This window comes from Lynx rufus, unplaced genomic scaffold (genome assembly GCF_022079265.1).
Source record: "Lynx rufus isolate CCGP_SWC_20201006 ecotype Redwood Valley unplaced genomic scaffold, mLynRuf1.p SCAF_9, whole genome shotgun sequence".
Taxonomy (NCBI): Eukaryota; Metazoa; Chordata; class Mammalia; order Carnivora; family Felidae; genus Lynx; species Lynx rufus.
Genome location: NW_025814897.1, coordinates 96,447,283 through 96,468,286, shown reverse-complemented (window position 1 = coordinate 96,468,286; position 21,004 = coordinate 96,447,283). Strand labels below are relative to the sequence as shown.

The 21,004-nt window shown below is 41.0% G+C and overlaps 1 protein-coding gene and 1 non-coding gene across 2 annotated transcripts in view; both read right to left on the bottom strand.

Annotated features, from left to right (window-relative positions):
- Positions 1 to 21,004, bottom strand: part of HSD17B12 (hydroxysteroid 17-beta dehydrogenase 12) — a 166,765-nt gene that overhangs the window by 24,417 nt on the left and 121,344 nt on the right. The window contains exons 5-7 of the mRNA XM_047071063.1: positions 19,896 to 19,960; positions 18,756 to 18,800; positions 1,073 to 1,107 (exon numbers count right to left, since the gene is read on the bottom strand). Of these exons, the coding sequence (XP_046927019.1) occupies positions 1,073 to 1,107; positions 18,756 to 18,800; positions 19,896 to 19,960 (145 nt within the window). The remainder of the gene's footprint in view (positions 1 to 1,072; positions 1,108 to 18,755; positions 18,801 to 19,895; positions 19,961 to 21,004) is intronic.
- LOC124506547 (U6 spliceosomal RNA) lies at positions 6,418 to 6,521 on the bottom strand. Its single transcript, XR_006960802.1, has one exon. It is a non-coding gene; the product is annotated as a U6 spliceosomal RNA (small nuclear RNA).

The following is a 21,004-nucleotide window of genomic DNA, read 5'->3' as shown; positions in this document are numbered from 1 at the left end:
CTCATATAAAATGGAGTTACAAAAAAACCCTGCTAAGACACAGTTTCTCAACCAGCCTCTGTAGATGCCAAACAAAATGGATTCCTAACCTTGTTTCCTCCTTCATACAACAGGAGGTTATCAAAGTTAAATGAGTTAACACTTCCTCAGCACAACACTTGGCATACAATAGGTGCTCAATAAACAGTAGCTGTAAACCCTGCTGGCAGTTGGTCATAGAGTTTCTTCACAGAAATAGGGTCTTTGGGCTCTGCCCTTTTCCAAGCCGTGATTCCTTTGGATCTCTTCCAAACTCAAAGCTCTTTTGCAGAGGAAGGATGACTGTGAAGTCCTAAATTTAGCAAATGATCAAGCTTGCTCAAGATGCAAGCCCAGATCTTTTCAACGGGTTTTCTTTGAAAGCCTAGACATCATTCAGGCTTTTCCAAGGGAGAGACAGAGCTTAATTACAATTTTACACTTCCTGCTATTTCAAGAAGAACTCTACAACACATTTCTCAATGAAAATGAAGACACCTAGCATATCCTACTGGAACTCGACTCAAACTAGGACACAGATGGGGCTCCAAGGTGTGGGTTTCTGCTCCAAGGTGGGTCTGATATCTTATAACCATTTTATAACATGCCTAAGTTCCCTATATATCCTTTCACCCATTAAGAACTAAAAAACCAGGAGATGGGGTCTTGATTTGTGAAACTCCTCTGATTTTAGTTCTGAGAGCATATAGCTTTAAGAAGGCATTCCCGGGAATACCCCAGGAATTCTATCCACCCCCTCAGAATAGCAGGCAATTGAGTTAGTGATGGTGACTCAGGCAGACTTTTTAATCCTGATCTAAAGGAACCACCACAACCCTGGAGAGGGAAATAAAAAGGGAATCGAGTGGAAAAGGCCTCCACCACCAGATGACTCATGCTCCACCGTGTGACTCGCCCAGCACGTTACTCTGTTGCTAAGACATGGGGGACAGGTTCATTAGTCACTTTAATGAATTTTGCAAAGAAAGGATTCTCCCTATAAATAATCATGAGCTCTGTCTCTCTGGTGCTTGTGTGTGAGCTTGTGACTCACCTTTCCACCATGCCAGGCAGCACCAATCGTGTCATCTGCAAAAGAGAAAACAAAACCTTCGTGATGGCTGAGGATGCAAGCAACAGATAAAGAGTGAAGGAAGCTTCGCCCTCAAAACAGAAGGGGATCACTAAACCACGCCCCACTCGACAGACAGCAATTTATTTTATACGCTCTATATAATTTGGCTGTGGTAACAGTACATAAAAAGGAAATCAGATGAAATTACTGGAGATAACACTGGGAATACTTTCAGTAAACTTGGCGAAAATGGGCCTTGCCTGAAAAGGAACACTGGCACAGAGATCTTCAAATAATTAAGGGCCTGTGGTGAAATCAGGACTCCCAAAACGCACTCCTGGAAAAAAACATCCGTTATGGAAAGAAATATCTGCCAACCAAGATTACTGAAGATTTCTAACTTAAAAGCTCAAATGACCTTTTCCTATCAAAAAAGCGTTTAGAAGAATGCTGTCAACTGAAGGCAAATGTTAAGTGTATCCTCACATTCATTCCCCTTGTTGGTCTAGCTAGTTGTGAGGAAAACTCATCCTTAACAACAACAAAAAAAAAGACACCTGCATTTTTAAAGGGTGTCATAATTGTTGATTAAATACATATAATATGAGAGAGAAGCTACTTCTAAACTGTGTTTTAAGATATTATGAACTGGGGTGCCTGGGTGGCTCAGTCGGTTAAGCGTCCGACTTCAGCTCAGGTCATGATCTCATGGTTAACAGGTTCGAGCCCCACATCGGGCTCTGGGCTGACAGCTCAGAGCCTGGAGCCTGCTTCAGATTCTGTGTCTCCCTCTCTCTCTGCCCCTCGCCCACTCATGCTCTGTCTCTCATCCTCTCTCTCTCTCTCTCTCAAAAATAAATACATTAAAAAAAATTCTTTTTTAAGGTATTATTAACTAGGGGCGCCTGGGTGGCTCACTCGGTTAAGCGTCCGACTTCAGCTCAGGTCATGATCTCACGGTTCGTGAGTTCGAGCGACGCGCTGGCAGCTCGGAGCCTGGAGCCTGCTTCGGGTTCTGTGTCTCCCTGTCTCTCTGCCCCTCCCCTGCTCATGTTCTGTCTCTCTCTCTGTCAAAAATAAATAAACATTAAAAAAAAATTTTTTTAAAGATATTATTAACTAAGAAAAGTTAAGACATCCACTGGGTTGGTCAAGGCCACGTCACAGTTTAAGACTGAGGTTAGAACGTGAATTCTGGATTCCCAGATAACATCAAATTTCTTTTTTTTTATTTTAAATCTTTATTTGAGAGAGAGAGAGAGAGAGAGAGAGAGAGAGAGTATGAATGGGAGATGGGCAGAGACAGAGGGAGACACAGAATCTGAAGCAGGCTCCATAGCTGCTGTCAGCACAGAGCCTGACGCAGGGCTTGAACCCATGAACTGCGAAACCATGACCTGAGCCGAAGTCAGATGCTTCACCGACTGAGCCACCCAGGTGCCCAGGACGTCATCAATTTTCTAAGAAACAAACGCTGCTTTGTCACATGCTTTGCATGCATGCCAAACACAGGAATTTTAAGCTTTTTATCTTGAATACTCCTATGTCTTAACGAAAACAGTACTTCGATGAGAAAGTAAATTTTTTCCTAGCAATATTTTGAAGAAAGGAAATGTATTCAGCTTTACAAAGGTAAAATCTGCAGCACTCCCAACCCAGATGTCAGGCCGGGAGCCTGCTGCATATACTTTCCCAGGAAAACTGAGTTCAAACTGACACTGTATCACGAAAGACAGACTGACACAGCGCCAACTTTGAAACAAAAAAGTGCTGGGGCGCCTGGGTGGCGCAGTCGGTTAAGCGTCCGACTTCAGCCAGGTCACGATCTCGCGGTCCGTGAGTTCGAGCCCCGCGTCGGGCTCTGGGCTAATGGCTCAGAGCCTGGAGCCTGTTTCCGATTCTGTGTCTCCCTCTCTCTCTGCCCCTCCCCCGTTCATGCTCTGTCTCTCTCTGTCCCAAAAAATAAATAAACGTTGAAAAAAAAAAATTAAAAAAAAAAAAAAAAAAAAAGAAGTGTCTTCAAAGCCTAGGGGAATCATTTTGACAGAAGGTTTTGGATTTGGCCGAATCTTCTGGCCCAGATAAAAAAAGAAATGCTAAAAAAGAGTTTGGTCTAAAGCATTCCACATCTCCCTCCTTCTTACATACAAGTCTACGTTTTTCGTATTAAACTTGTCTTGATAAAATGGGGGGGGGGGGATGTGCCCAGTGACTACATCCTATAGAACAAGATGTGACTAGAAGTAACATATGCAACTTCTTGGTCATGCCCTTAAAGTAAAGAAAACTACACGTCCTCCTCCTTGTCCTCCTCCTTACCGGTTCCTCCTCTTGAGGGTTAGAATGTTGATGTGGTGGGAGGAGCCAAAAGAACCCATTTGAACCTCAAAATGAGAGCTGTGTGATAACGGTGGCAGAGCAAAGAGATAAAGAGGCAGAACCCCTGATGCCTGGAGAACTACGATGCCCTACCTTGATTACCTATCCAGCTTTTTATCTGAGAGAAAAATAAATTTCTATCTTGTTTAGGCCACTATAAGGACTCTGTTACAGCGGCCAAGCCCTATTCTAATTCATAAAGTTGACCACTTATGTTGATAGAGACCAAGCAGTGTTAACATTTTAAGACTTAAAGATGAAACAATCCCCTTGGGCACCTGGGTGGCTCAGTCAGTTAAGCAGTTAAGCATCTGACTTCAGCTCAGGTCATGATCTCACAGTTCATGAGTTCAAGCCCCACACTGGGCTCCATGCTGACAGCCCAGAGCCTGGAGCCTACTGTGGATACTGCGTCTCTCTCTCTCTCTCTCTCTCTCTCTCTGCCCCTCACCTATTCACACACTCTCTCTCTCTTTCAAAAATAAATAAACCTTGAAGAAATTTTTATAAAAAGATGAAACAATTCCCAAAGCAAACTCACCCAGAGATTATGCTGAGCCCAAATGGCCTCCGCTACTTTGTAATTTTTACAACACAGTCCTGTTTGTTCCCTTTTCTAGGTTTGCTGACCCAACTGAGGGTATGCCCACGGGGCCTCAAACCAAACTGGATGGGGCCAAGTCAAAAAAACGCTGATTTCAGAGTTGATCTTTTCCACAGGTGATCTTTACTCACCTCCTCTCTTTTCAGATTAAACGACTCTTCCAACTTGCTTACACGTTTCCTAAGATTTCTCTTTTTATGGTACCCCATAGTAATTGCTCAAAATACAGCTACTGAACGTTTAGGCCAAATGTGCTACAAGTCAGGCCCAAGTTCATATCCCAGCCCTTTCACTTAACTAGCAGTGTGACGTCAAATTAGCTTCCTTCTCGTCTGCGGAGTCCATATGTATTATTAAATAAAGAAGGCATCTCCATTACAGGTTATTATATTCTGAATCTCAAATGAGGTAATGTATATAATGGACCTGGCACAGAGCTCAGCACAGAGCAAGCCTCTGAAGAGAAATCAGCATCCCTTATTGCCAGCATGCACTATTCTTTCATGATGCAGCACCACTAAGTATCGGGGCCTCCTTTAAGCATGTGGTGCCCTACACAGTTCAAAGCCACAAACAGTGACCCATTTTGAGGTCATCAAATTCAACCCACGACACAAGTTTCCAGATAGTTCTGTCAGTATTTAAAAATACTTCTGTCAGGATCCTCTTGGAATTGTTCTAAAATTGGATTTAGTGACAACTGCACAACTCTGTGAATTCATTTACCATTCAATTGTACACTTAAAGTCAGTGAATTATATGGCTTATAAAATTATCCCTCAATAAGGCTTTGAAAAGAATCTTCATCTTATGGATAAGAGTTAAAGATATGGAATCACAAAATACACTGGATGTTACTTTATCAAACCCAGGAGAAAAAAAGAGCTCCTAAAATGTTCTATGCATATCAACTTATGGTCTGAGCAACATGAAGTAATAAAGAGACATTCTCCTACTTAGTCGAGGCCATGTTCTTTACTCAAACCTGGGGCTGGCCAATAGGGGTGCACTACCTAGGAGGAGCACAGATACACATATAAACAAATCATTACAAGACGCACTCTGAGTGTAAGGACAGAGGGCATTAATGCTTAGGAGCAAGACTCATCATGTCTGGGGTATCAGGTCGAGCTTCCCAGATTACATTTCAGTTAAGTTCTGAAAGAATAAACAGGAATTCATCAGGAGGAAAAAATATTCTAGCCGAAGGAATAGAATACAAAAAGGCAAACGGCTGTAAGAAACTACAATCTTTGCTATAGACCTGAGGCCTTCAAAAAAGCCTTTTGTTGAATGGAGCTTTTTATAGAGGAAAACATGCACATCCAACATGTTATATATGTCATTCAATCTGCATATTATACCACATCATGGACAGCTTCCCATGCTAGTATAAATGGATGTTCTTCAGGCATATTAACAGTTGTGGAGTATTTTGTGATAAGGGTTGATTATACGCATTTCTAGCAACATCTGAAAACATTTATTTAGCACATTTCATCAGGGACCATAACGCTTAGCTAATGTAAGAGGTCCCCCAAGCAGTCTGTGGAGAGAAGCTATCATTCAGTCCTCTAAGTCCTGAGACCACCAGAATAGGAACGAGGAAGAAGACTGATAATAAACACGCTCCCACCCAAGGGCATGAATATATGTGTGTGTGCATGTGCACACATCTATGTAACAGGAAATGAGACCTGTTAACTGAAGAGTAGCTAAGTGGAGTTCAGTTCATAGGGGTAGCCACTGACTGTTTAGCCGACACAAAAGGAGAGAAGAAGGGATAGGATTTGTGGGCAGTGATCTACCCAGAAAACTACCAGGAAAAGTCTACAAAATCTGTGGATGGATTCTTTTATTCTGACCAGGGATCTCAGAACCATGACTATTACCTAGTGGTTGTGCAGAGTTTTATAGTTCAATTAAGATTTTTTTTCTATGACATAAATTTATACTCTTAAATATAATCCAATAAGAAATACCACTTTGGCTGGGATATTAAAGAAATATAAATGCGTGCATTGGGAGCTATTTTTTTCCTTACACTATGTATATGTCATACATTAAATGTTTTCTTTCTGAATGGCAATAGTTATCCATAATTGGAGACCAAATAAAACCCCATTTGATAGAATCTTACTTACAAAACCACATTAATAGCTAAACACTAAATGTTTTCTGGATGGTCTTCAATGTATGGACACATTCAAAATATACCCTCCCACTCCCAGCTTTATTAAGATAGAACGGACAGAGAACATTGTATTAGTTTAAGCTGTACAACATTAACAATTTGATAGATGTAGATACTGCAAAAGGATTACTGCAATAAGTTACCATCAAAATTATGGAACGCTGCAAGCATTTCTGGGTCACCTTGCATATGGGCCATGCTGATCTTCTCCACATCATTCCAACTTTAGGATTTGTGCTGCCGAAGACAGCTCCAAAATGTATTCTTTAAAGATGTGAGCTAACACTCAACAAGTTTAAATAATTTAGCACAAAGACAAAGGAAAAAACAGTGTGTTCGATGTCTAGCTATTAAAGGGCCAGAAATATTTGTTGGATGCTCAATGACCAAATAATCCCTCAGGTCCTCTCGGGAAAAAGTTCAGTTCTTTTTAGAAAAATTCTTTTGCATTGTTCGTTGGCTTCTCCTTTTAAATTCTGGCTCTAAACTATTTCTCCTTGCCACACAATGGACCAGCTTTTTGACCTGCCAAATAGTAACAACCCTGAAAAGCTTGAGAAAAGTTAACTTGAAATCTGCATGCTTTTATAGCACTGACTAACACCTCGTTCTATACTTAAATTCTCTTCTAATCAGATTATAAGTCATGATAAATTCAACGTCAAGCCTTCTTTGGCTGCATATGTGTACACAAATAACAATACAAATAAGCAGAGAAGCTTCCCTATGTTCACAACAAATTGCATTCTCTTTGACATCAAGTTTTACATAGGATATTTTAACTAAGCTATTAGTACTCTCATTTTACTTTGTATGCATCAATTGGTATCTTGATATCTGGTTATTTATACCATGTACCAGCGTTTCTGTGAAATCTCACTATCTATCTGAACTCCATTTCACAGCTCACAAGCTGTTTCTGGAGTTAACTCAATATGCTAATTTTAGGCCATCTGCAGGTGATAATTGCTGTACCAGGAAATTTTTTTGTTCCTCTTAAGATATTGCTTAAATAAGGTTACCATAACTTGTGTGTTCAGTGGTTAAGAATATAAGAAAAGTAGCAGTAAACATGATTTTTGGACTTGTTTGCGTCTGGGTTGAAGTTATTTCCAAAAGTATACAGCAAACAATTTAAATTTAATTTTTGTCTAAAAAGTGGCAAAAGTTGCTGCAGTAGTACCTCTACAGCAATGAAAGCTTCAAATCTTTGCGGAAAAAACAAGCATTTCCTATTTATATATATATTTTTAGTGACAGTTTCATTAATCCTCACCACAAAAAAAAAAGTCCCAGAAGCCTAAAGTCAAAGGAAGAAAGGTCAATATATATTATATGGCACCTAGATATTGCATCACTCTGTGTGCCAGCTGCCCATAGAGTATACAAATACACAAAGATACACAAAGATACACAAAGAAAAGTTAAGATAAATGAAAAGTCTTTAGCAATGCCAGCTCAATTTAGAATTCCTTCTGGGCATACCACATATTCATTTTCAAGATGAGCACTGGGTGTTGTATGTAAGCCAACTGGACAATAAATTGTATCTTCAAAAAAAGAGTGAAATATTTATTGTACTTATTACCACAGCTATGTATATTCTGGCCGGGAAATAAATAAGAGGCTGATTTAGCTTATAAACCATCAAAATCTGTTTCATTAGATCATTTAGTTGAGATACCTGACTTAAAAATGCATTGGCGGGCCTAAAAAAAAAAAATTTTCTGAAAATGTTACATTAAAATATAACCATCTTAGTGTTATAAATACTGCTCACATTTTTGGCAATTACGTGCACTGCTTTTGTAATTAGAAAAGCCCCTACAATTAATACTATTTCTAAAAGAAATTAAAATGAATAATTTTTTCTTCTCTTTCACTTCTCTGGCATCAGTAATCAAGAGCTTATATAAGGAACTTTATTTTATACGCAATAGTCAATTTAGGTTTTCCTGCGTTTTAGTTTATCATGAAAACTTGTAACACAGCAAATTACACAAATCATGCAAATTCTCTTACAAGCAAGTGATTTATTTTTACAATCAAATAATTTTTGTCTCATGTAACCTCTGGCATTCAGTCAGTTTCTACAGAGAACAGTACAAAGAAAATACTACCGCATTATGCTCAAAAAAGACAACCAAAAACCCAAATGGAAAGGTTAAAGTTCAAGATAACTTCGTAAAATAAGACAACAAATACTGTCACTTGTACCCACCATTATATATAAATAGAATTTAAAGTGTAACAACTTAACCCTAGAATCTGGGCAAAGTCCCAAGAATCCAGGCTATTCGTATAAATAATTAGGACACCACAGATAGCCACTCTGTCCACATCTGCCCATCTTCTTACCCCAGAGACACCTGCTTGGAGTAAACAGGATCTAAGTTCAAGCAAGTGAAACATGAACCCATAAAATTAGAAGGAAGCAGATACAAATGCCTTATACAAGTTTTCAACTGGAATCATTAACAGCAGTTTACAAAATCCATAGTCTGATCGTGAAAAGAACCACATAAAGTAACAATAATGTTATGCCAGCCCTCTTTGGGAGAAATGAGGGTGACTCACTGGAAGTCATGCTGGCGTGGCACGGCACAGTTTTCCTTTAGAAGCTGTCATGTGAGCTCTGTCATACTGAGAATACAACTTCATTAGAAATTCTTTGAATCTCACCTATATGGCTAATGGAATATTTACTGCACAGGGGGTGAAAAGCTTAATTAGGTAAAAATTTTCAAGTGCTTTGAGATCTCCAAGTATTGTTTGATTTTCCTCTTTGGTAATGTTTTAAATCTTTGTGGAAGGGTAGGTAAGAGCCCTCCTTGCCATTCTCCCGCCCCCACCACATACTACTTAGCCTGAAATTCAACCCCCATTTTTCCTTTTGTAGTCAATTGTTTTGATACATGTTAAAATTATGGAACTAAAGAAAAATAAAAGAACTTTCCAGAACAGAGGGGTGCATGCCAATGGATAATAACATAATCAAAAGCCATAATCTACAAATGCTGAAAAAATTAAAAAGCACATATACACAGCATACACTGCTTTTCCAAGTTGGGCATGTTACAATTTGCTAAGAGTTTCCATTCCTTAAAATTTCGCCCAAATAAGCTGACTTCTCAAAAAGTGACAATTTTAGGAGAAAATAATTTCTAAAGTTCTCAAAGAGATTTTTTAAAAAGATTTTATTTTTAAAGTATCTCTACAGCTAACGTGGGGCTCAAACTCACAACCCTGAGATCAAGAGTTGCACACTCCACTGACTGAGCCAGCCAGGCACCCATTCAAGGAGATTTTTACATTTTTAGCCCAAAATAAGGCATTTCTCCCATAAACCAGCTTTGCTTTGAACTGGAAAGAACCTTAGAAACAATCTACAACTACTCGCTTTTCACACAAAGAGTGGTCCTCATGCAGTTAGGCAAAACCATCATTTTGCAGTTATGCTCAAAGCAGCCTGTTACCAGGAGACCCTAAGAGCCAAATGTACCCAATTATTTGAAAATTGTTAGGAGCATAATGACAGCAGCTCTCAAAATGGATGAAAAGACTCTAGGCACTAACTTGGAATGTCTTCATCTAGAAAAGCCCCAAGTGGGGGGGTCAGAGCTGAGAGTCATACTCTTCTTTCCTACAAGTTATTAATTTCCCAATGTTGTTAACTTAAATTCTTGGGGCTGGGTGGAGGAATACATTCTTAACATAATGCCTAAATTAAATACAATTAGATGGCTGCACAGAGATTCCTCTTCTCCAGGATTTCCAGATTAACAGAGGGCTCCCTCTACTGGTACCATGTCACACGCCAAAGGCAAATCCAGGTAAGGAAAAGAAAACCAACGCTTCTGTGCTTCTCATCCATCCAAACATTTATTATCTACACCGTGGGCCGGGCACAGCACTATACCCTCCTGGCTGAGCCACATACAGTGAATATATACTGGCATTAACAGGAAAAAAACAGCTTTTCAAAAGCAGGCAAAGCACACCAAGTGCTCTGATTTCAGATAATCATAGGGATGGAAGAGACCGATTTAGTTAAAACCGTTCTAATCCTTCAAGTCCATGAAGCAGGTTTTCAGTTGGAGTAGACTGAATATCTGGGGTTGCCTGTACAGGGGGGTACAAACTCAAATGCCTGGAAGGATTGGGCAACATATACGAGCACAGTGAGTCAGGGAGCAGGGCCGGGTGGGGACGGTGGCGATCTGGAGAGGGCAGGCCTCATTACCCAGCAAACTCACCTGTTGGCCACTCTGCCCTCCCCACTTATACTGTCATGCCACACTTCAGGTCTGCGTTACCTCATCTTCAGAGTTTCCCCCAAGAATAGCTAGAAATGTGGGTGTGAAATGTCCCAATTAAAAAAAAAATTTTTTTTAACGTCTATTTAATTTTGAGAGGGAGAGACAGAGCAGGAGTGGGGAGGGGCAGAGAAAGAGGTGGGGACACAGAATCCAAAGCAGGCTGCAGGCTCTAAACTGTCAGCACAGAGTCTGATGCAGGGCTCGAACTTACAAACTGCGAGACCATGCCTTGAGCCTAAGTCAGCTGCTTTACCAACTGAGCCACCCAGGTGCCCCTGAATTGTCCCAATTTTGAAACGTGCGCTAAGTGAAATACGTTGGTAGGGCATGTGCAGTCGAGACTACTGGTTTGAGCCTTCGGCCTAGAATCAGAAGGGAACTCCCTTTTTGCCCATTCCACTGCTGGTGGGTCCAAAGGGTGTAAAGTTCTCATGATTTCCTTCAGTATAAATATCCATAATTGATCTACGTCCAGCCTTTTAGGGCCACATACAGTAAGTGGGTTGCTTATTCCCAAAGAAAGAAGATTTTCACTTTTTAACTCACTCACTTATTCAAAAGCATTTGCTGCACACCTGCCATAGGTGAGGCCCAGGGCTAGGGAACAGCAGAGAACAAAAAGAACACGGTACCAACACTCATGGGGCTCACAAATTGCAGAGAGGCACTACACCGAAAATGAGCTGCTGAGGGAAGGGAAGATGTGCTGTGCGCAGTGAAACTGTGTGGCCGGGAGACCAGGCCTAGTCTCGAAGGCTCCCTACCAGCTCCCGAGGACAGAACACTGTGGGGGCGAACTGAAGGATGAGTAGCATAAGTGGGAGATGAGGGAGCTTCCACGGACAGGGAACTGCCTGAAGGGACATGAGGTGCAAGAGACTCAAGGTGCTTTGACCTGAACGCAGGGAAGTAGAGGGAGACAGACCAGAGGTGGAACTGGAGAGGTGGGCAGCATCCACATCAAGTAGGTCCTTCCCTATAGGTCACACCAAGGAGTTAGGACTTGAGGGAAAGAAATCACTGAAGGACCTCACAGTGGTGTGATATGTCCTAATGCAAAGTAACACTCTGGTTGGGGTACGGAGACTGGACTAGAGGGAGACAAGCTGTTTCGAAAAGGCTGGTGGGGCTATTCTAGTAGTTCCCAATGAAAGGGGTAGGGGCTTGGAATTTGGAAGGCATCACTGGGCATGAAAAGAAGTGAGCTGATTTGCGAAATACTAAGGAGGTAGAATTAACTGGCATTGGGGTGTGTGTGTGTGTGTGTGTGTGTGTGTGTGTGTGTGATGTCATGCTTCCTTTCTCCATGCTAAACATCTCTAATTCTTTCAGCCACTCCTAATAAGACATGATTTCAAGCCCCCTCTTTGGTTGAGTGAAGGAAAAACTAAATTCTGATGCCCTGCTTAAGACTTCTCCCCTCATCTTGGAGTGCCTGGGTGGCTCAGTCAGTTAACATCCGATTCCGGCTCAGGTCATGATCTCGTGGTTTGTGATTCGAGCCCCACGTTGGGCTCTGTGCTGACAGCTCAGAGCTGGAGGCTACTTTGGATTCTGTGTCTCCCTCTCTCTCTGCCCCTCCTCCACTCATGCTCTGTCTCTGCCTCTCAAAAATAAATAAAAACATTAAAAATTTTATTAAAAAAAAAAAGGACTTCTCCCCAACCCCAAATAAAACAAACAAAAGTTACTGTATAATTTCTCACTGTAAGTAGAGGTTGTTAATAAATTCTATTCTGGGTCACACCCCACCCACTTTCTTCTTTGCTTTAAAAGAGGTAGTAATAAAGAAGGTTGAAATGTCCTCTCCACTTGTCAGAATGGTAGACTGGAAATTTCCAAAGGGATTGAGGTATAGGCAGGGCCCCTACCTACTGTCCACCTTCTTCACAAATGCCAGTGGCAGCTTCAGGACCCACTACCATCTGAAGAAATGGTTTTCCCACCCTTAGGTAAGAACTGCAAGTAGTTTAGGGAATACTGTTTGGGTAGTGTTCATCTGAAAAGGAGTAAAAAGTGTCTTGAGGTCCTAAAACTGTCATTAAAGGCATCAAAAAACTGTCAGGCCTACAGAAGGAAGGGAACTCCAAATCAAACAAGTGATCTCAAATCAGAAACAAACAATGCGAGCAAGATCTGCTTTAGAACTGGTCTTTGAATTGTGGGGAGCTCGGTGTCCTGCCTGTTTGAAATCGGGCTCATACTGATCTGTCTCTGGAGTTGCGGGACTTCTCCCGTTTCCTATTATTTCCCCCAGAGTAATCAACAGTACTACAACAATTTCATGTGCAAACTCTCAGTATTCAGAGATGGAAAGCCCTCCAGGCACAAAACTGCAACTGTTTTAGAAGAGTTTGGTTCAATGTCTGGAGGCTTAATTATCTCTAAACTTGGCGATTTCTGGTCCGAAGGTCATCGTTCTGGAGGAGAAATAAGACTTATCCTAGATTTTAGTCACAGCGCATCTCAAATCACAAAAGGAAAAGCCCCAGCTAGTAGGACCTCTCTTCCGAGCTCTTGAGGCTGATCTACCTGCCATGTTGGTCAATTAGATAGAACTTCCACACCACTGCCCTCCTCGCCTTGGCACTTACCCGCTCTGCGGAGAACAAGGACAGGACTAAATTTACCCCTGAAGGATGTGAAGCAAAACTGTAAGGCAAGCAACAAGCCTCCTAAACACCTCTTGGGTGACCTCAACTAACAGTTTTATGTCTGGTGAAGGGAAAGTCGAGTTAAGCAGGACTTAGACAATGGCCTAAGAGAGGTGACTGGACTCTATGATTACACATCAAGGGTCTATAGTCAAAAGTATTCTGGCCCAGTTATTCTTCTGGGCCACTCACCACTACTGCATCTGGTGATGACCCGTAATTTCTCTGGTCAGGATATTTCACTTCTCTTATTCCTCTGTCGGGATGTGGAACTTATGTGACTTTTTATAATCATCTGACCTACTAACACAGGAGCACACAGACCACATGATAATCCCGGACCTGACGCATCCAGGTCATTCAATGCCTGTGAGGTGGCACAGGACCTACAACAAGATGCTGGGGCCTCACCCAACAAACATCTCCAGATTAGGGGAACAAACCCAGGGTCACAGGGGTATACTGATTTCATTCCTCTTTCCTGGCATGCTTCTCAAGTCAGGCGTCCCTATCGAGAGGTTTGGCGAGGAGGCAAAACTTGGACCAGTACTGATGATGAGAAGAAGCTGTTTTCTTTCTGGTATAAACTATTTTCAATACATTTATTATGACATTAGGCAGCAGACACCCATGCCCTAGTTCCCCTGATGTCCAGCCACCATAAAATCTTCGAAGATTCTACAGCCAGACCAATTTTCATCTTCTTTTAAGTTACCCCGGGGCTCCGAACATAGTTACATTTCTACAGGAAATGTAGCCCTGGCCCTGGCAACATAACACAGTCAACTAAAGCGCAATAGGCCCAATTCATCAAAATACACCATAGGGCAAATCACAGCAGCATGGAAGAACACTGAGCCTGGGAGCCTCACACAGAAAACCTTATCCAGGTGAATGCCCTTTCCTCAGTAGACAGAAAATCAACTCATATACCATAAACACATATGGCCACTCTGCCCCTAGAACCACCTTTCTAAAACGTGCATCAGATGACACCTTACTTTTCTGCTCAAAGGCTCTCCATCCCTCTTAGCCCACTGCCCAAGCTCGTGCACAATCATGTCCTAACTCGTCTTTCTGGCCGCTGACTGGTTACCCAGTGCACACCACTCGCCTCTGCCTCCTCGAGTCAAACCATTCTCACACCTGAACACTCACTAGTCATCTATGCAACAGAGATGCCAACCACACGGATCCTGTCTGCAGCACAACAAAGACCACTTGGCTACCCTCCAGATGCTATTCATTCCGTGGTGAATAAAGCAAGAGTTTTGAACTGTTTTTCCACTAAAAGTGCACATCACAAAGGTACAGGAAGGTTCGTATTTACTCTAAAGATAAAATAAAGGATGACTATTCAGCTTAATGTACAAGTGTTTTAAAAATTTTTTTAATGTTTATTTATTTCAGAGAGAGAGACAGACAGATAGAAAGAACACAAAAGGAAGAGGGGCAGAGAGAGAGAGGGAGACACAGAATCCAAAACAGATTCCAGGCTCTGAGCTGTCAGCGCAGAGCCCAACGCAGGACTTGAACCCACAAGCCGCAAGATCATGACCTGAATCGAGGTTGGACGCTCAACCGACTGAGCCACCCAGGCGCTCCAGTGTTTTGAATAGCAAACGCCCTTAGTGCTTTGTAAATGGGATGTGATTTGCAAAAATCAGGCTTACAGACATGGTAAGCCTAAACCCAGTTCCTGTGGCGGTGACACTTCCCACCAATATGGTTCACCATATGATATGCTATGACATGTTTAATAAGTTAGCATTTGTCTCCCTGACTCATTTCGTGGTTGAACAAGTACGTATGCCAATGTGGAAAGACAAAGTAGAAGAGGAAGAAGGAAGAAGGAAGAAGAGGGAGAAGCATTTCATAATCTGTCGAGATGTTAGGACTGGTGCCGCACATTCTTATTTCACAGTTATTTAAAAAAACCTGAGAGGTACTCTACAGTGCTGTTGGATTTGTGCTGCTCTTTTGGCACTGACCCCCTGCCTACTTGTCTTCAAGCAGGGCATGAGGTGACCACCACCACACGTGTTGCTCTGGCTCAGAAGCTGCTTGAAGGATGCAGTGTGTGGCCGTAAAACACAGCAAGCTGACTGGTTCTCACAGGTCAAGGTCAAGACCCTGGGCTTTTACCGTTAGTATTCAGTAGACTGCCAGCCAAAAATGCATGTCTTGGGAGACAGAGGAGGCCGTGTTTTTTTAATATCAAGGCATATAAACATGGAAGCACTGACAAGCAGAAGGCTACAGGAGAAAATACTACTGTATCTAGAGTAAAAATTATATATGGCTTATCTGACAAAGGGGTTAAAATTTTCAGGAGACTGGGGTGCCTGGGTGGCTCAGTCGCTTAAGCAAGACTTTGGCTCAGGTCATGATCTCGCCGTTCCCAAGTTCGAGCCCCACATTGGTCTCTGTGCTGACAGCTCAGAGCCAGGAGACTGTTTCAGATTCTGTGTCTCCCTCTCTCTTTCTTTCTTTTAAAAAAAAAATTTTTTTTTAATGTTTATTTATTATTGAGAGACAGAGAGAGATAGAGCATGAGCATGGGAGGCGCAGAGAGAGGAGGAGACACTGAATCCGAAGCAGGCTCCAGGCTCTGAGCTGTCAGCACAGAGCCCAACTCAGGGCTCAAACTCACAAACTGTGAGATCATGACCTGAACTGACGTCAGACGCTTAACCGACTGACCCACCCAGGCGCCCCTCCCTGTCTCTTTCTGCCCCTTCCCCACTCACACTCCGTCTCTCTCAAAAATAAACATTAAAAAATTTTTTCATAAAAAAAAAATATCAGGACATTAATTTGTAGCTAATATTAACACTTCTATAAAATAAAATTTAAACACTTCAATATACTTTTCATCATTAACTCATTAAAATATATTAGGAAACACATGTACACAGTTGTAACAACTCATTATTTTTAGGCATTTGGCCAAATGTGCTAGAAAACATTATCAAAACAATAGCACACAACAGTCATTTCAAGAGGCAAAACCACAAAGTATATTAATTACAGACCAGAATGTTAGTTTTGATCAAAAAACTTTGCCTACGGGGGCGCCTGGATGGCTCAGTTGGTTAAGCATCCGACTTCAGCTCAGGTCATGATCTCACAGTCGGTGAGTTCGAGCCCTGCGTCGGGCTCTGTGCTGACCGCTCAGAGCCTGGAGCCTGTTTCAGATTCTGTGTCTCCCTCTCTCTCTGACCCTCCCCCGTGCATGCTCTGTCTCTCTCTGTCTCAAAAATAAATAAACGTTAAAAAAAAAAATTAAAAAAAAAAAAGCTTTGCCTACTAACGAATAAACTCAGAGTTGCACACAGATACTAAACATCTTTATCAGCTCTGAGAATAATAGTAACATTCTTGAAGGCCCTCACTAGGAGCTGGGTACATTACCTTATTTAATTCCCAAAACAACTCTGTGAGGTAAAGAGATTAACACCCTCAATTTTACACACAAAAAATGGAAGCACAGCGGGCAAGTAATCTGTTCCGGGTCAAACAACTAGTAAACTGTAGAGTTATTTAATTGACTTGAAACCTCATACAGATTATTGTCCAACGACAACATTTATACAGGTATGCCAAGAGAAATAGCCTTAAAACTATACAGATATATTCATATCAACCATGGTTTAAAAGCATCCGTTTTGTGTCTGGGGGGTTCTTGCTCCAAATCTACTTAAAAATTGTTAGTAGTTTACCTCACTTAAACTGAATCTTAAGTAAGAAAACAACTCTGGCTAAAAACGATAATGGAAAAGATACACTGATTATTTTCTTTTATAAAATTATTTGTCATATTATAATATAATTCAGATGAGGTGCCTTTAAGTAGCAAGCTACCAAATGTTACACGGTACGTATGCAGGGATGATGAAGGTTTTGTTTTGGTAACTGGTTTACATGAACCAACATGTTGTTCAAATCATATAAAACCACACAATAACTGAATTAACTAAGTACTTGAAATGCAACACGTGTAGTATCCAGGGAGAAGCACAGCCATACGTGAAGAGGTGGACAAGGCATAAGATTTTAGGGCCCTTGGACTTGAAATCAAGCACGCAACAGACATCACTTCTCAGGGCATGAAGACATAAAGAGAGTTTTTCTTTAAACATTCACAACAGAGAAAATGATCAAGACTGTGCCATCAGCTGAAAACTAGTAATTAAGTTCTTATTTATATTTATCTGGTTAACTCTAATAGATTTGAGTAAAATATTTTTTTATTTCCTTAAACTCGAAGAGTTACTAAACACGGGTTTGGCTTTTCTGTCAGTACAACGGTCCCCCTCACCTGTGGTTTCCACCTTCCAAGGTTTCAGTTGCCCAGAGTCAACCGAGGTCAACTGTGGTCTGCAAGCAGATGATCCTCCTTCAGACACAATGTCAGAAGGTCAAGAGCAGCCTAACACCCGGTCACAGTGCCTACGTCCTTCCCCTCAGTTCATCGCAGCATGTGGGCATTTTATCATTCTACGTCCTCACCAGAAGGGTGAGTACAGCACAGTAAGATATTCTGGGAGAGACCACACTCACCTAACTTTAATTACAGCATTATCATTATAATCGTTCTATTTTATTGTTAGTTATTGTTAACCTCTTACTGAGCCTAATTTAGAGATGAAACTTTATCAGGGGTATGTACGGATAGCAAAAAACAGTGTATATAGGGTTCGATGGCATCTGGGGCTTCAGGCATCTGCCGGAAGTCTTGGAACATATCCCCAGTGGATAAGAGGGACACTGCTGTGTGTTCAAATCTGAAGCTTCTGACGTTGCCTATGCAAATTCTGTCTCGGGCAATGTTTTTTGCTAGGCTAGTGTGCGGAGTCAATGGTATCAGTGACTGCTAACATATAAGGAAAAGTAGTGCTCAGATGCTCATATTTGCTACTTATTCCCCGCCTCCCACTTTTTTTTTTTCTTTGCTGCCTGTTCTTCCTTTTAGCACATATTAGCTATGGTGTCTTTTCTAGGCACATACAAGTAACACGACTTTAATGCATGCCTACCAACTAGAAGCCAGAGTAATTTTTATGTGTGGCTAATAAAAATCGTTCCCATTACTTTTAGCCCCATACTGCCACACAATGCTTTCCCACAACATTTCATTCACCTGCTTACAATGTGTTACAGGGGATACGAAAATGGAAATAATTTATCAGTGAAGAACCGTGTGTAGATGCAAACTTTGTAAAAATCCATCTTCAGCCTAAGTTCATTTGTGTAGTCCCAGGGCCTACTGCACTGTTTGCACAGAGGAGGCATTTCATAAATGTTCAATTGTTCAAAAGCAAAATTACACAGAAACTTGTTTGGTCTTCAGCTCTTTCTACACCCCCAAAACATAAGGAAATAAGACCGCCTTCATCAGGGATACGTATTTACATGGAAAGAAGAGATGACTAATGTGAACAAACTGGTCGTGAGTTTTTAAATAGAATGAACCAAAAAAGGATGACATATTTGTAAAAAAGCTGCTTACCTTACAAACAGAAAGAACATTAACATTTATCAGTTTCTTGATGGTCTGTAAAACAAATATGGACAATTTTATATACCTCTGATCGTGGAAGTAACCATATTAGATACATACATACGTGATCTAGCAAACCACAGAAAGTTTCCCCAGATACAGTAGAGACACAGGAAAATGGCAGGAGTTGGGGTACAAAGGCAGATTTTGTTTTATTCTCAGTGCTACAACACTTCTACCAAAAGTAACAATTCATGCTAAAATGCAAAATCCAAGGTAGACGTGTAAGAAAAATCTGGAAGCAAAAGACACTAAATCTAAAAGAAATATGCTATTTTCTTTCTGCTAATATTGAAAGGAGAAATTATTGAATCTAAGATTTTCAACAATTCTTTTTAATTCACATATTCCTTCAAGGATATGCTTTTCTAATTTTTATTAAAAAATTATGCACGGCGGTGCCTGGGTGGCTCAGTTGGTTAAGCGTCCAACTCTTGATTTCAGCTCCGGTCATGATCTCACGGTTTGTGAGTTTGAGTCCCACATCAGGCTCTGCGCTGACAGTGCGGAGCCTGTTTGGGATTTTCTCTCTCCCTCTGTCTCTGCCTCTCCACCTCCCCCAGACACGTGCTCTCTCGCTCTCAAAAATAAACAAACATAAAAAAAAAAAAGATTTATGCCTGCCTCAAGAATATAGCTTTCATTTTGGTAAGTTTACCTGAATCAACCATATTGCTATATATTAACATATTTATGATTTCTAAATTGAAGTTTATAATCCTGATACTTAAAACAGAGCTATTTTGATATAATAAATATAGAAATAAGGGTAACAAGATGAGCTACTACTGAACTTTGTACTATACTAACGAGGTTATAAACATCTTCTCGTTCAATCCTTCTAAGATCCCTATGAAGGCACCTATTTTGTGGATGTGGGAATGGACATCCATCTTGTGGATGTGGGATGGTGGGATCACCCCCAAGGTAACTCAGGGAACAAGAAGACAAGCCACAGTGCAAACCCTGGGCAGCTGGACTCAAGTGCTCACAGTGTGAACCATTATACCATACTGCCTTGCCAATATTCACATGCTCTCCTTTTGTTACCATACTATTAAAAAAAAAAAAAAAAAAAAAAGGACTTACATTGTCCAAGTCAGGAACGTCCAGAAAGTATTCAGGATACTCATATGACACTCCCACATTGTTCACTGAAATAAGACAAGATCATTAGCTGGCTAACGTAAACTACATTTTATACATTTATTGAAATAAGGAGATTAATAATATCAAGACTAAAGTGATACATACAATGAAATCAAATACTGTTTATGACTGGAGTAATGTTTCCCACACTTTTCCACCCAAAATCTATTGGTATTTGTATAGTTCAAATGTCTTCCTCATTAAGCCCTTCCTGAACCTACCATCCAACCCCCCCTATAAAGGGACTTTCTCTTTGCTTTAATTTCCATAGCCCCTTGGAGTGTGTATTCTGCCTCTGTGATAGTTATTTGTAGATATCGCTTGATCCCTCTCTAGACTTACATTTTCATAATGGAGTAGAAAGAGTGAAGGGTATTGCAGCGTAGGGGACCAGAAACCTGCATTCTACTAGAAACGGAAAACGTGTGACTAGGGATAAGTCACATATGAGACGCATCTCAGTTTCTTCATCTCTAACATGAGAGCTTGTTTAATCATTCAACAAATATTTGCCATATGCCTACATACAAGACATGCACTAGAAACTAGAAACACCAGAAAGAAAAAGGCAATCTTTGGCATCATGGTGCATACTGTGTTGTAGGAAGAGAAAGACACTGAACAAAAAGAATAAAACATTTATTTCATTACAAAGTACGGGGTCTGACATCATTCAGGGAGTGAGGGAAGACTTCTTCGTGGAGGCCGAGAGTAGGTTCAGACTAAATGTCTCCAATGAACCATCCATCCCTACCAGACCATAAGCCCTGAAAATCAAGATCATGTCCTTGTCTTTCTATATCCTCCCTCCTCAGTCACCTCACCTAAGGCTGGGACTACAGGACAACTGAGAAGCCAAGAAGAAATTTATATACAATTAGGTACATGACTAATACTCAGATATCCTATGGTTCTCCCTAGCTCTGGAAAGACAAACCCAGAATAAGGAACGTTTGTAGGAATACATAAAATATCTCGGAATTTATTTTAATTAATAATGAAGTGGATAATCTCTATCTACATTTAATCACTACAACAACCCTACTAGG